The sequence below is a fragment of the Tauraco erythrolophus genome, chromosome 7, assembly GCF_009769465.1.
Source record: "Tauraco erythrolophus isolate bTauEry1 chromosome 7, bTauEry1.pri, whole genome shotgun sequence".
NCBI lineage: Eukaryota > Metazoa > Chordata > Aves > Musophagiformes > Musophagidae > Tauraco > Tauraco erythrolophus.
In genome coordinates this window covers 64,643,787-64,660,506 of record NC_141471.1, presented here as the reverse complement: position 1 = coordinate 64,660,506, position 16,720 = coordinate 64,643,787, and the positions used below count along the sequence as shown (strand labels likewise).

The 16,720-nt window shown below is 41.4% G+C and overlaps 1 protein-coding gene across 1 annotated transcript in view; it reads left to right on the top strand.

Moving 5' to 3' along the window:
- Positions 1-16,720, top strand: part of ATP9B (ATPase phospholipid transporting 9B) — a 171,760-nt gene that overhangs the window by 70,728 nt on the left and 84,312 nt on the right. Inside the window, exon 9 of the mRNA XM_086615096.1 lies at positions 8,493-8,573. Within this exon, the coding sequence (XP_086471222.1) occupies positions 8,493-8,573 (81 nt within the window). The remainder of the gene's footprint in view (positions 1-8,492; positions 8,574-16,720) is intronic.

Below are 16,720 nucleotides of genomic sequence, written 5' to 3'. Positions count from 1 at the left end.
TTAGAGGCAAACATACCTTAAGAGGACTGTTTCTACGCCATCTCAGTAGAAAAAGTATGTGTTAGATTATCCCAGATTTTAGCAGGACTTCTGCAGTTATTCTTCCAGAATCACAGAGTTGTTGCCACGCTGAAGTTAGGAAGAGGGAGAGGTTGGTTCCTGTGTTCATAGTGTCCATATGTTCTGGCTACTGGCTTCCTATGTGGCAGAAGGAGAACACAGCGAGGTTTGAATCGAGAGAATTGGGAACAAGGGATGCAGCTGAAGGTTGGCCATGCCAGACAGATGCCCGGCCAGGCTCCAAGACAGGAGTTCTGGTGCAAGAACAGACTTGAACAAGTATTGTGTAGTCTGCAGTTGAATTCAGTGTTTGTAGTAACGCCTGTCCTGTAGGTTTTTACCGTTTCATCACCGCCCTATCTTGTTTTCTCATGGAAAAAACTCAGGTCCATGTTTGAGACATGCAGGCGTTAGACTAAAATTTTCTCTGGACTAAATTACAATACAAAGATTTCTCTACAGTCTCCTTTGGAAGAGAAAATAAAAAAGTTTTACCTTATCTTTTTGATTTTTTTTTTAAAAAAAAACCCAAAACAAATCCGTGTCTGAAGTCTTCCCTCCTTGCTAGGAAGAAGTAGACCTGGTAGAGCAGGGAGTTGTTGTACTGCAACTTTTATATTGTGTTCTTTGTTAAAAAAAAATTAAAAATCAGTTCTCAATAGCCTTGACAAATAAATTGTTAAGCATATATGGAGACAGTATAAAATTGTAGTTAAACTTGTGCGTTTGATTTGAAGGAAGTTAATGTTTGTATTGTAGTTGTTTACAGTGGAAAATAAATCAGAAATTATCAAAGCTGGGGAGTCTGCGTTTGAATGGTGGGACATGGCAGCCTCAACTTCCTGCAGAAGTGACGGTTTGCTTCAGGTGATGGTTGGTTTGGGCACGTAGGGGAAGGAAAGGCAAGGTAGCACCAAGAAATTGCTCATGTGTCTTGGAAACAGTATGCAAGAGTCAACTGTATGATACAGTAACCATTTCTTCCTCAGTTGTTTTCACTTGCTGCTATTGACCTACCTCTGTCTGATCTGCACTTCTTGTAAGATGTGGTGAGTAGGTCGAGAGAGGTTCTCCTCCCCCTCTGCTCTGCCCTGGTGAGGCCACATCTGGAATATTGTGTCCAGTTCTGGGCCCCTCAGTTCAAGAAGGACAGGGAGTCCTTCAAGAAGCTTGAGAGAGTCCAGTGCAGGGCCACAGAGATGATGAAGGGAGTGGAGCATCTCCCTTATGGGGAAAGGCTGAGAGAGCTGGGACTCTTTAGCTTGGAGAAGAGGAGACTGAGGGGGGACCTCATTAATGTTTATAAATATGGAAAGGGTGACTGCCATGAGGATGGAGCCAGGCTCTTCTCAGTGGCATCCAATGATGGGACAGGGGAAAGGGATCTAAGCTGGAACATAAGAGGTTCCGCTTAAACATGAGGAAGAACTTCTTCCCAGTAAGAGTAACAGAACACTGGAACAGGCTGCCCAGAGAGCTTGTGGAGTCTCCTTCTCTGGAGATGTTCCAAACCCACCTGGACGCGTTCCTGTGGGATCTGATGTAGGTGGTCCTGCTCCGGCAGGGGGATTGGACTAGATGATCCTTTGAGGTCCCTTCCAATCCCTGACGTTCTGTGATTCTCTGAAAACCCCTTCCCTGACTACAGCAGCAAACAGAAGCCACCAAGCAGTCGATGTGCCTCTGCCCTTTCTTGCATCATGCAGGTACTGGTGGTTAACCACACTAGCCAAGACGTTGTCTGCACGAAGCTGACATGTCATCCTGAAGTAACTGGCACTGGGTATCACGCTTCCTGACAGCTAAACTAATCTCTCTCCCAGTTTGGGTTGCTCAAACCATTGACACTCGGTGGTTCTTTCATGAGATGGTTTAGAATGGCTGCTTCCCAGCTGGTCTTCGGCTGTTGGCAATGGTCATGTCACATATCTGCTTCACTCCTAAGCCCCATGTGTCTGGGAATGATTTTGGAGAAACGGTAGCCTAACGCACCCAAACGTAAACGCTTTTTAGGGAATCTCCACATCTTTCACAGAAGATAATGCTCAGCACACATCCCAGAAGGCTGTTTCCATTCCTGTGGAAAGCACATTGGTATTTCTGTAATTTCTGCAAAGCACATAGACCTTTACTGGGGTGGCAATAATATGCAAGAGTACCAGCCATCTAAAGAAACTCTGTGGATGGACAACTTCAGAAGATTGGTGTGAAGCTCCGAGCAAGCCCTGAATTTCAAACTAACAAAAAATAGCAGCATGGAATTATTTTAATCTAAACCTAACTTTTGTAGTACCTAATAGAGTCATAAGCTGTATCTGTATAGAGGCCCTACAGCTATTCATTTTTTTTTAAAAGTTAAATTAAAATGCAGTAGGCTAAAATCTTTCTTTATATTTACAGTAAAAATAATGGTTTTGGAAAAAAGTTACCAGTAAAAAATTGGATCCGTGCTTTAAACTTGTAGCGATAGTGTTTGGCACCCTTTGAAACTTTACACCCGACTTACCTAAAAAGAGATGCTTAAAATACCTGGTGGAGTTTTCCTCAGCAAATGGTATTTTCAAGCTCCCTTGTACACACAGTGGAAAAAATTTGAAGCAATTTGGTTAAAAGTAATGATCTTTTGAGAAATCCGTTTCAAGTAGACTTCTGCTCGCCCTACGCATCCAATGTTGCTGAAAACTTCTCTTAATAAAACTGAAAAATTGGGCAAGTTGCTTTCCAGGTACTAACTTGAAAATGTCTGTTGCTTTGTAAAACATCCCTATGCTTTTTTCCCATTCCTAACTGGAAAAAACACTATTTTACAGCGATTATCTCTTCAACCTCTACAGCACGTAGTAGGGACATGTGCTTTTTGACAGGCTTAAAATTGCTTTTGCAGGAATTTGTTGGGGTTTCAAGCAGTCTGACAAAGGACTGAGCTTCGTGCTCCGGTCTGGGATCAACTTGGGTGTCCTTTCCTCTACAAAATGTTAGGGAAAATGGGACACTAATCCTTCTTCCCGTTAAAAAAAAGCTGCTGGGACGTGATGCTTCTTTCATTCTTCATTCATTCCCCAAAATAACTGATGTGGTGGAGACACTTCCAGGGAACACATGTCTAAATGTATTTTTTGCTGTAGCTTTTTTAAATCAAAGCAGTAATGAAAACTATTTTATTCGAGGGAATTTTGGAAAATGAACCTTCCCGAAAAACCGTTGATACCTGACAAATGCTGGTTTCTTTCCGTCCCGTTCCCTCCTTCTGACATGCCCGTTTTACTGGGGGAGACTGGATGACCGAGGTGGTCCCGCTCCATGGTTGCCACCTGCTGGGCGGCCACTGAGACCATCAGGATGGATTTTCTTGTCTTTCCCAAGCACTTAATGTGATCAGAGAATTAAAATTTCAACGAGTCACCTGAGCAGCAAATATTGTAACTCCGGGGATTGGGTTTCATGCGGTTCCCGAGTTATGGGTGGATCAGTTCTTCCAGCGTTCTCCTCCAGCTCGTGTGATCAACTAAATTTATTAACGGCAATGAGGTCACTGTAATTTTCAATAAATGGTGACTCGCTGATTTATATCAGGAGATCCATACAGCAGTAAACAATGCCATTTACATTTAATTAGTTTTATTGAACCAAAGGCAATTTTATTTGTAATGAACTACATGTTATGATTAAGAATGTATTTTAATGATCTTTAAGTAAGGGTGAACAAATGTTGCCCTTGACCTAATAGAGGAGATTTTTTTTTTTCTGTGTTATTGATAACTCTGCGGTGATTTTTAAGCTGCAAAACGCAAAAGAGAACGTTTTTGTTATTGTGCCATCACCAAGTCATTTCCTGACTTTCGGAGTAGGAGCAGGAAATGCATTCTCATGAATTATTATTTTCAAGTATGATGTAATTAAAAGCATATCAAGTTTTTTTTAAAAAATCTCACCTACTGTTGTGTAAATATGATTTTTATTCCTTGAGCTTCAAGTCTTTCATCTAGTTTTTTTAATCTAGAGCTGTTACAATCCCCTTATTCAAGTGGCTTTTTTCCCCTTGAGTAAGAACATAACTGAGGTCATTTGCCCTCACTGTCTCCTAAAAGGAGTTTAATTTTAGCTGTATAATACTGTTTCCAGTATTATACAGCTAAAATTTCTATATGGCTTAAGTGAACGAGCAGTTCAGCGCTTATAGTATGAAAATAATTCTTCACTGAAGCTGAATTTCACAAAGATCAAGCCTGTTATTAGTTAAATCATTCATAAATGGTAGTTGTCTTTTTTTTTTTTTAAATATAATTAAATCCTTTGTTTAAGGTAATTTCCCTTCTCCTTGCTTTTATATAGGGAAGAGCAATGACATAACCTAATCAGGCAAATTTTTCTTGCTCAGTTCATGTGTAATCTGTCTTCTATAGCTGTATCATTCTTTGGTTTTCTCTTTCTTTCCTTTGTATTCTGAAACTTCAGCTGCTGTATTTTATTGGCCTGATAACGATGTCCACTTGGGCTACAGAAAAGTCCTTATCCCTTTTCTTCGCCCTAGTAATGAAAAAATACTTCAGAAAGCTCCTGAACACATGTAATATGCTCGAATGTCTTTCCTTTCTGCTACTCAGGAGTGAAGTGCCAATGGACTACCACCTCACATTGCTCTCAGAGCACAGATTTTGGTTATGTGTTCTAGTTTTAGGCAAAAACATGCACTTTCGGAATACTCTGCCAGTTCTGGTTTGTAACATTCGAGAGTAATGGCTACTCTGCTCTCCTGAGACCCCCCCTGGAATACTGCGTTCAGCTCTGGAGTCCTCAGCACAAGAAGGACATGGAGCTGTTGGAGCGGGGCCAGAGGAGGCCACGGAGATGATGCGAGGGCTGGAGCACCTCTGCTATGGAGACAGGCTGAGAGAGTTGGGGCTGTTCAGCCTGGAGAAGAGAAGGCTCCGGGGTGATCTTATAGCAGCCTTCCAGTGCCTAAAGGGGGCTACAGGAAAGCTGGAGAGGGACTTTTTCCAAGAGTGTGCAGTGACAGGACACGGGGCAATGGATTTAAATGGAAAGAGGGCAGATTTAGATTGGATATAAGGAAGAAATTCTTCACTCTGAGGGTGGTGAGGCACTGGCACAGGTTGCCCAGAGAAGCTGTGGCTGCCCCATCCCTGGCAGTGTTCCAGGCCAGGTTGGATGAGGCTTTGGGCAACGTGGTGTAGTGGAGGGTGTCCCTGCCCATGGCAGGGGGCTTGGAACTGGATGATCTTAGAGGTCCCTTCCAACCCAAACCGTTCTATAATTCTATGAATATGTTGGGAATACACAAATCTCAGTATTTCAGAAAGATAAATGAGTTTGTTTCAGAGTTGAAATGGAAAACATGGGAGTTTAGGTGTTAAATCAGAAATACAAAAGGAAAATGAAAACATAAAAAGAAAAGACACCAAAGAAATGTGGTAGAAATGTTTACATTTAAAAAGTAACAAAGGAGAACGTCACAGTAGAAGAAAACAGAAAGATTAAACACTAGAAAAATATGCTGCGGTGTGAATGCCGACGTGCTTAAAAAGGTGGATGTTTCTGCTTCCTTTTATTCCATTGTTGCTCCCCGCTAAGGCCTTCTTTGAGAAGAGGGAAGTTCTTGGTTGACGCGTTTCACTGGCAGTTTTTATTGTGTGTGTATGTGTGGGGTATTAGTTTTCTGCCGTGCTCTCCACTCCTGAGAGACTCTTTATTTTTCTTTGCATAATAAAGCACATAATAGCCCGGATTAGCTAAATTGTAGGTGATAACAGATTGGAAAGAGTGAATGATGAAGATACAGGACACCACACGTGTATTAGTTTCGTATGAATTATTTCTCGTGAACCTGATGCAAGTGGGTTGGAAGAACAAGGATGCAGTGAATGAACTTTGGGTGAAAGACTGCGATAAATGGCTAATGGTTTAAGGTAAAGATCATTTATGGGAGTTAACGGTCAGATTTGATTCCTGTTTTTAAAAAACATGATATACAAAGTGTGTTTTTGCAAGGGGTGAAGGGCGAGATTTCTTGTCTGCAGAAAATAGAAATGCAAATTCGTTATTTATAGACCTACTTGTTTTTAAACTAAAGTCAAACATGTTTGATAAATATAATATAGATAGATTCAAAATTATTTATATAGATTTCAAAAACCCCCACATTTTGAGCTGGAAAAGTGAAAAAATAATGATATTCAAAGATCTGTAGCCGTTTTATTGGTGAAACAAAAGGATGCACGTCTGCCAAATTTTCAGACATTAACACAGGTGGACAATTGCACCTTTAGTTGATTTTTGTGATGTTCAAATTATATAATATTCAAATGTAGTTATCTTTTCTTATATTCAAAAGTATGAAGAACAAAAAATAGTGGCCTGCTTCTAAAAATAGCTACCTTTGGGCCAAGGTGTGGATATACGCTTCGAAGACAGCATATTCCAGCTGGCACGCACGGGGTGTTGTAGCCATGGGATCTGCACCCCAGGAAAGGTGTCCGACTCACCTTTGGCAAGATTCATAGAATCATAGAATGGTTAGGGCTGGAAGGGACCTTCAAAGGTCATCTAGTCCAACCCCCCTGCAAGGAACAGGGATATCTCCAACTAGATCAGGTTGCTCAGAGCCTCGTCCAACGTGGCCTTGAACATCTCCAGGGATGGAGCATCCACCACCTCTCTGGGCAACCTGTTCCAGTGTTCTACAACTCTCATGGTAAAAAATTTTTCCTAATATCCAATCTGAATCTACCTCCCTCTATTTTAAAACCATTACCCCTGTCCTATCACAACTGGCCCTCCTGAACAGCCTCTCCCCATCTTTCTTGTAGGCCCCCTTGAGGTACTGGAAGACCGCTATAAGGTCACCCCGGAGCCTCCTCTTCTCCAGGCTGAACAGCCCCAACTCTTTCAGCCTGTCCTCATAGGAAAGGTGCTCCAGCCCTCTTATCATCTTCGTGGCCCTCCTCTGGACCCTCTCCAACTGGTCCATGTCCTTCTTATGTTGGGGGCTCCAGAACTGGACGCAGTACTCCAAGTGAGGTCTCACGAGGGCAGAGTAGAGGGGGAGAATCACCTCTCTCGACCTGCTGGCCACACTCCTCTTGATGCAGCCCAGGACGCGGTTGGCCTTCTGGGCTGCAAGAGCACATTGCCGGCTCATATTGAGCTTCTCGTCCACCAGCACTCCCAAGTCCTTCTCCTCAGGGCTGCTCTCGATCCATTCACCACCCAGTCTGTATTTGTGCCTGGGATTGCCATGACCCAGATGTAGGACCTTCATCCAGCAGTAAAGGATAGAGGTGACCCAAAGAGTCACCGCTGCGTACGGTGAGAAGGTAGAAACTGTTGCGTTTCATCAGAAGTTATGGTTCCTGGAAGGACTGGGGTTGGATGCCAAGCATCTGCTCGTCTCCAGAGTAGAAACAGGATTGTGGATCCACGTAGGAGTGGTCTGCTCGTGTCGAAATCTCTTAGCTGCTCGTGGTCCTGACCATCTAAAAAGCACCAGAAGGTTTGCTTTTGTGGTGAGAAGGAAGTCGGTTGTATCAGGGTTTTAACAATTACTCTGCAGAATTCTTTCCGTGGGAGATGGATGTTTCAGAACAGCCACCTGAGGACATAATTGTTTCAGAACTTTAAGGTGATCCTCCCTGGGCCTCTAGGGACAGCTCTTAAAATCTAACAGGCACCAGATTTATTTATTTTTTTCTTGTTTATACCATACTGCCATCTACTTATAGAGCCTGCTACTGTGGTATCTACAAGTCTCTTATTCTTCTTGGTTTTAGAGTAGGAATGTTCATGGGTTGTTTGCTGTCGTGAGTAGTAGTAGCACCTATATTAGACCGAATTTTCTCAGCCTAGTTGAGCGTATCCCTGACTGGAAGCATTTGAGTAATCCTGTTGATGTATCCAGGCCTTCTTGGAGCTTCATGAGGTTTTCCCATGTGTTGGCTGATGATGCACTTGAGCATTTAAGAGAACTTGAATCCATTTCATTGTTTCCTCTTGTGTTCCGTTGGCTTTGTCCTTGCTGGAAAAGTGTTTTGTTTCTAGTTTCATTAGAAACAAAACAAAGAAAACCCCACTTTATCTTTAAAAGAACAAATATATGGAAAATATTTTCAGATTATACTGTTATAAATTTCGATGGGGCTGTTAAGAGGAAAATAAATCAGATAAGGTGTATAACTCATGTTAAATGGAAAAGAATTTAGTGTTTGAACTGTCAACACATTTAGAATATGATTTTGGATCTGATTTCTCAACAGCACGATGTACTGAAAAAGCAGCGTGTTTCTTAGTTGAACTTAACCTGGGGTGGGGGTCCTAAACTGGAACCTTGACTCTAAAAGGTTCTCCAAAATATGTGATTGAAACGGGTGACTAAATTCAAGTTTGAATAATAGTAAGTACCTGAATTTGTTTTACAGGATCTCTTTTCCATCAATGGTTACGTTTATGCTCAGAAGCCACAGCTGGATATTCACAGCTTCGAGGGTACCTTCACACGGGTAAGTAGTGCATGGAAATCCTGTTCCCCTGCTCCCTGCCATCTCTCCATGGAAGTGAAACCTGTACTTGGTGTCAAATGTGTCAGATCTTTCCTTACCTTTACAGCAGTGGTTTTTTTTCCGTGTTCCTGCCATGGCAATACTCCATCTAAAAGACATCCTGGTAAATACATGTTGCAGAAAGCTAATACAAACGGAATATCTGAATAAAGCAGAGTCAAGAATTGGGTGGTTTTTGACATTACTATAACCTTTTTCTATTAAACCATGTGTATAGTAGTATATATTGTTTATCTCCAGGCATCTAATGTATTCATACATGTCAAAAAAGTGGGAAGTGGAATATATTCCTGTTCAGTAGCCTGAGACGATGCACGTGCTGGTTCTGGTGCAGTGAAAAGGTGCCCTGATACCAGCAGCTCTGCCCAGGGGAAAGCTGGTGCTTCCAACGCTCAGCCATCTCAAAAAGTGAAATAAAACCAAAAACTACTTTTGGGGGCTTTATTAAATCTTTTTTCCAGCTGTAATTATATTCAGAAGTGAATACGGTAATAACAATGCACTGATTTCTGTGACTTTTTTCCTGTTATTTTCAAAAGATGGCCTGCTGAAGTTAACCCTTTAAAGCAGAGTGTCCTAATAGGCAGTAATTTATTTTTTTTAAATCGCTTTACGGATTTCTAACGTTATATTAGAAGATACAGTGATTGTTTTGCTTATTTTATCCAAACTCAGTGTTAGTAGACTCTTTAACTACTGTAAAGGTAGAGAAGGATTTTTTTTTTTTACCCAAGTGACTCAAATTGGTAATAAGCTTTGTTCAGTAATTGGAATTCCAGTTCACAGTTCTGAGTACACTGATGAATGAGATATTGCAGTTGTTGGCTCTCGAAGGCCAGTTTATACCAGTTACACAGTTCGTGCTGCTTACAAAGTGTGATTTACCTGCACCTACTAAAGCTGTGAGCAGCAATGTTTGCTTCAACCTCGTACTGACCAATCCTCCAAGTGAAACTTCTGTTAACAGCTGTAAAATCCGTGTTATTCCTGTCCCAATGGCTACGTGTGAGCTTTTCTAAATATAAGCTGAACTCCTCAGAGCCTTTTCCACAGCTCTAGTGTGTGTGTGATGGAGACACTGGGAAATCATCACTAGGCAGTTGCTCCCTGTTGTGGGTTCTGTTAGTACCTGTACTACGAGCTGGACGATTCAGGCATCCCTGATACATGTAAATAACCCTGATGCAATTTTTGCTTTCGGGTTTACATGTGTTTTGTTTTGGCTGCTTCAGGAGGGAGGGTGGTTTAAACTGAACTGGTGCAGTTTGGTTCACAGTGAGTAGCACTGCAGGTATTTTTAGAAGATTTTGTTGCTGTTGTTGTTAGCAGTGTACCTTCTGCATGGCGAAATGTTGGTTTACAGTGCTTGTTTACTGCTTCATCCTTCTGCTGCGAGCCCTTGCTTCTTACGCTAAATCAGTTTTTGCATCTAATTTCTATTTCATGTTAAAGTAAAAAAAAAAATAGTGTGCTTAGTGATGCTAATGCATACATTTTTCCTACTTAAGCATTGATGTTCAAAGAATTCTTGCAAGGGTAGGTTGACAGGGTAATAGCACATTGATTTTTCTTCTTTTTTTTTTCCCCATTATGAAGACAGAGTACTAACAATGCAGAAGACAAACTTAGATAATTTTGAAAAGTGCATGACCATAAAACAAAACAGAAACTTAGGTGCACAACTCTGGAGTTTTCATGAGGGAACAACTTCTCTTAAGTACATCTGTGTGAGAAAAAGCAAACCTGGTCGCTGACAGATGATACCTTTTACTGGACACCTGCATAACCATGTCAGGAGGAGTTCAAGCTGTGCTGTGTTCTGTTGATGTCTGCCAGCTTCACATGAAGTCATTTTCTGTTGTCCTCCATGGATTTTGGTGCATTGTGTACATTCAGTGTTCAAGGCCAGGTTGGATGAAGCTTTGGGCAACCTGGTGTAGTGCAGGGTGTCCCTGCCCCTGGCAGGGGGGTTGGAACTAGATGATCTTTGAGGTCCCTTCCAGCCCAAACTATTCTATGATTCTATGATATGGAGTGTGTGTCCTTCCATGGGCATGCAGGAAGGGTCATGTCTGACCCTTAAATAATGGCATAAGTTAATTCCTCTCGTCCTTTCCCCTCTTCTGCACATCCTGCCAAGAAACAATAAATGAGTTAAATTAATCTTCTGGAATATGTGTGAGATAATACATTATTTGTTCTCAGGGCATCATCCGTGTCTTGGCTGAGCTTCTTTGGAAATAGCGATGCACAGAACAGGATTTTGCACAGGCAGAACCACTGGAGTTTCTCTTCTGTCTGATGCTCCTGTGTAGGCTTGATAAATTAGGAAGCTATTTCATCAGTTCTGAAAAAGCACGAGAAAAACACATGTCTGTAGAAAGAGAATAAAAGGTAACCATACTTCTTAACCCAGCCTTTACCAGTTGGAGCCCAAAGAGAGCTCTGGAGCATTACGTCAGCGTGTACTGGCATGACCAGTATTATTTACCTTTGGCTTATAGCTTCTGTGCAGAATCATGGAAATTCTCTTTCCTGCTTTTGACCTTGGCTGTTTTGTTTAAATTTGGGTCCTTCTTCCACCGTTTCCTTAAGAATCTTTTTCTTTCATTTCTCCTGTATTACAGCTCTGTGCTGTCACCTCAGTCTCTTCATTTACTTTGGAAATATATTTATTTTTTTTTTTTTTCCAATCCAGTAGAAATCTTAGAGAAGTGATTCCTTTGAGTTTATTTCATAGAATCATAGAATGGTTAGGGCTGGAAGGGACCTTCAAAGGTCATCTAGTCCAACCCCCCTGCAAGGAACAGGGACATCTCCAACTAGATCAGGTTGCTCAGGGCCTCGTCCAACCTGGCCTTGAACGTCTCCAGGGATGGAGCATCCACCACCTCTCTGGGCAACCTGTTCCAGTGTTCTACAACCCTTATGGTAAAAAATTTTTTCCTAATATCCAACCTGAATCTACCTCCCTCTATTTTAAAATCATTACCCCTTGTCCTATCACAACTGGCCCTCCTGAACAGCCTCTCCCCATCTTTCTTGTAGGCCCCCTTGAGGTACTGGAAGACCGCTATAAGGTCACCCCGGAGCCTCCTCTTCTCCAGGCTGAACAGCCCCAACTCTTTCAGCCTGTTCATCTGCTGTACTAAACTTTTTTTTTTTCCTATAATGCAGAGCTATTTAGTATCATTTTTTTTCAATATAGCACCTTGTCTGATATTTTAAAAAAACACCTTGATTCAAAACCTGTTGCATATAGCCGTTGATACTTTGGAAAAATATACATATCCAGATGTGAGCGCTGCATTTTCATTTTTGAGTAGAATCTCTGCCCTGGGGCTAACTATACAGATGTTTTCTTGGGTAAGTCTTGTATTTTAGTAGAGAGAATGTTACGTTGTTTTTTTAATTCATCTTTGCTGTTAGAGAATCACCTGTTTGGAAACAATGATTTGTTCACTTGTTCACAGACTTCAGTTTGGCTAAATTTTATGTTGCCACTGAAGGGAATGGTGTTAGGTTTTGCAGCTCCTTTGGACTCCCCTTCCTTGTGCTGGCACCACCAGCCTTGAAGAGCTTCCCCTGGAGTGGGGAAGGGATCTCTTGCAGGGATGCAACTAAATGAATACGTATTTTTCCAGATTCCTATCCAGGTTGGTGGGGGTGGTTGTGCTGCATCCTGTCAGGTAGGAATAAGGCTAGAAAAGGTCAGATGGAAGAGGTACACTGGTTCATTCAAGCATTAGGTATTTAGTCTCAAAGGCCTCTGTCATTTTCTGAAAAAAATGCCTCATCAGTTGTGTCTCTGAAACCTTTCAAATGGCTGCTTGAAATTTGTCAGCATCCTTGGTCAGCTGTGTTATGAATTCAGGACCGAGAGTAGGATCTATTCAATTATTATTTCACAGCTCATCTGTTCCTTTTTCTCTGCAAATGCGAGAGCTACAGACTAATTTCCTAGAGGAGGAACTTAAACAACTAGAAGACAACTTAAACCTCTGGACTCGAGTATGAAGCTTGAATGCAATACTGGGCTGCACTGTTCTGGCCATGAACTTAATTCAGAATGTAAAGACCAATAAACAAACAGCTGCCAAATGAAATTCAGCCCAGCAGACCTTAAGTGGAAACTTCGTCAGCTGGACAAAGCAGCCCTTGTATGTCAAATTTCTGCTACTAGAATGAGTGATGGATTTCCTCTACCCCAAAACATAACGTTGTTCTGTTAGTTGTAGTAGCATCAGAATATTTGCAAAACTGTTTCACAGACCCAGTCTTTTTCGGGAATGAGAGTCCTTGTCTCTTCCCAGCTTCATCTATCCATACCTTCTCTCTGAAAGTAGAAACAAAATAATATAAAACAGTTAAAATTTTAAATATAAATATACTTTTTATCGTATATACCTATATACTTTATATCGTATATATTTATAGTATATACCTGTAAATATACTTTTCATCTTTCATTTGAGTAACTTAGGACAAATGAAAAATAAGGTTAAGTCGTCATCCGTTTGGGTGTGGAAGATGTGATATCTGGTAAATCGAACCAACTGTAGAAAGGTAAAAATGTTACATGAGGGTGTAAAGACATGGAACGATCATAATGAAATAAGCAGAAGCTGAGTGGCCAAACCATTCTGTTGATGAGCATGGCATGAGTGGAAAGAGATGCAGCTTGTTAGATGTTTTCCTATTTTAAGTGACCTAAAAGCAGACATTTCACATGTCTTGTAGCAGGTAGACATCGGACAGGTGACTTTTTCCTGGCTGCATTGTCAGCTCTCCGTAATCACTGCAGGGCTTTTGATTTCTTCTTGTAGGATGGAAGAGTTTCATAACTCACTGTCTTAAAATCTGCTAACTGAAGCATAAACTAAGGCAGAAAAAAAGATTTTTCCTAGCTTAGTGTCCTGTTCCTGACATAGCCAGAAGCAGACTGCTGGGAAAGAGAAGGTGGCGAGACTAAGGTGGTGGTAATGCCTCCTCAGAAGGTTCTTCTATCTAATAACTAGTGATGTGGGAACCTGCAATGAATTTTCCTCCTTTAAACTTACCCAGTTCCCTCTTGACTATACGTAACCTTTTAGTGTTCAAAGAGGAAGACATTGTGCACGTGATTATTTGTTGTTGTTCTTTTTTTCTCTCCTAAAATCTAAGCATTTAGCTTGTTATTGACTAAGTTGGTGTTCTGGTAGGTTTGTAGTAATCCCAAAATGAGTAGTTATGAGTTCTGAGTAGTTTTGATCAGCTCCGAGCTCATCGCTTTGTGGAGTTGGGATTTTTTCTTCCTTTATGTGCATCACTTTCCGTTTCCCTGTATGGAATTTCAGCTGCCTGCTTTTTTTTTTTGTAGGATATATCAACCTACAGCATTACCTCACTGTTAAATCATAGAATTTTTTTCTATAGCTGTTTTTTTTCTGAAGTCTTATCTAAAGCTACAATTATAAAGGTATGCAGAGATGTAGCAGCAAACATTTCTTTTAGTTCTACAGCTTTTCTGTGTCTCTAATTCTGTACATTAATTGTGTGCTAATGGCTAGTTAAAAATATTGCTCCTGTCAGAATTAAAATTCTTTCTTCATGCTGGAGTTCAACATAATGCAAAAACGACTGTTTCAGTGCAATTGCAGTTTTAGTAAGTGGTAGATGGGAAATCACCTCTTTGAGCTTCAGGAGGAGCTATTTGGAGTCTCACTGTGGACCACAGGTATTCTGTATAGAACTTCTGGGGGCGAAATACAAAAACTTCTTCATTTATTGAGACTAAATTCATCACAAGTGTCGTATTCCCATCTGTGTCCTGTCACCTGTATGTTCATGATCATAAAAAGACTGACCAGCACATCTCCATGAGGTTGCAGTGTTCGACTGAAATACAGGATCTTTGTGGGCAGCTCTCTGTTAGTATGCATCGTCCTGTTAGATGCCTGCTGGGACCTCCTCTGACGTGATTTGCTCTTTGAGGTACAGTAGTGAGTTCTTATAAATAAAAGTGTTTTCCTTGTACATCCTTTTCAGTTGACCTGGTGATGCAGCGAGGAGCTCCACAAATTTTTTTATTCAGAATACTGGAGCACAATTTCCTTTTTTTTTTGCAGCGTGTAGTGGCAGGTAGAATTGTGAAAATCAAGCACGTTGAAACAGTTTGAACTATGCAGGATAGTTTGTGGATGATAAAAAGAAATCAAAGTTAGCATGTGTGTTGCTGACTGAGAACAGTCTGTGGGTCTCATGGCAAGCTGTGTGAAATCAAGGCTCCTGTTTGGTTCCACGCCCACCGTTTGGGTTTAAACTGGCAGCCTTCCACTCTGGTCACAAATGGCTGATCAGCGTTGCCTGTTGGAAAGTATGAAAGAATTTGAGGAAAGTTGTCCTGTTAAATTCAGCAATTCTTGAAGAGCCCATGATAGAAATGAAAAAATTCATTATCTGTTTTCAACTCACGTATGGCCAGTTCGTGTCCTATTTCTTGTAGGAATGCCTTGTAGAAGCAGATTCTGAAACATCTAAAGAAGTTCCGTACGGAAACTCCGCTGGACATGGTCGTGTTTCAACATTATAGGTGTAGATGGCAGGTTCTCCACTGCCTGCCATGCCCCAAACAGCTGCAGTTAGTATTTTGACTTCAGTACTAGCATCTTCCTCTGGAAAAACTAGTGTTCTTGGATAATTTCTATTTAGACTTACATGTCTATACACTGCTTAATTAAGCTTTCAGAAGGCTGGAATAATCACAGAATCTGAATAACGTAGGAACTGTTGTAAATCAAAGCAGGAATCCAAGCATTATGAAGTTAGGAAAAATTATCAACAAATTTAGACTGTGGATGAACCCTATCAGAGACACGCATCGCAGAAATAAGTGTTACAAAGATGATTGATGATTGTGACAAATCGTACTTTTTTGAGCTAGATCAGAATAGTCTTCTTGTACTTAATGTTTCATTAATCAAGACGTCGTCTGTTATTAATACTAGCAATAATTTTGAATATTGCTATAGCTGCTGATCTTGTTTTACCTTCTGAGATAAATTCTCAGTTCTCTACAGCCAAACGTTCCTTGGCCATCAATATGAAGTACTGGTGCTGTTAGGTAGCAATATCTTGGAATTCATTTCTGCTTTTCGTAGTACTCCCCAGCTACTGAAAATTCCCATGTGATATATCAAAAGCAGCGTGGCCAGCAGGTCGAGGGAAGTGATTCTGCCCCTCTACTCAGCTCTCGTGAGACCCCCCCTGGAATACTGCGCTCAGCTCTGGAGTCCCCAGCACAAGAAGGACATGGAGCTGCTGGAGTGGGTCCAGAGGAGGCCACGGAGATGATCCGAGGGCTGGAGCACCTCTGCTATGGAGACAGGCTGAGAGAGTTGGGGCTGTTCAGCCTGGAGAAGAGAAGGCTCCGGGGTGATCTTATAGCAGCCTTCCAGTACCTAAAGGGGGCCTACAGGAAAGCTGGAGAGGGACTTTTTGCAAGGGTGTGTAGTGACAGGACAAGGGGTGATGGCTTTAAACTGAAAGAGGGGAGATTGTGGTTAGATATAAGAAAGAAATTCTTTACACTGAGGGTGGTGAGGCACTGGAACAGGTTGCCCAGAGAAGTTGTGGATGCCCCATCCCTGGCAGTGTTCAAGGCCAGGTTGGATGAGGCTTTGGGCAACGTGGTGTAGTGGAGGGTGTCCCTGCCCATGGCAGGGGGTTGGAACTAGATGATCTTTGAGGTCCCTTCCAACCCACCCATTCTATGATTCTATATCATGTTACTCCGTTAGAGCGGGCTTGCAGTTGCTGTTGTCTCAAACCTGATGTATTTTCATTGTCAGGAGTATGGCAAGTGATTCTTGCAGCATTCATTCCTTTGATGAGAAAAAATATTTCTCCTTTTTCTTAATGAAAGTCTGGTCTTGTGGAACACTGATGATTCTTGACAGAATTTTTATTTCTTGTGTGAGTCTTGATTCAAAACTTGTGCTTTTCTTCTTATAGCTAATTCCATATCCTCCCTCCCTGCCCTTGTTTTTGACAGAATAGTTCTCTGTGCCTTTTAAACAATGGTTTTGCTTCAGTTAAGAGAATAAGTA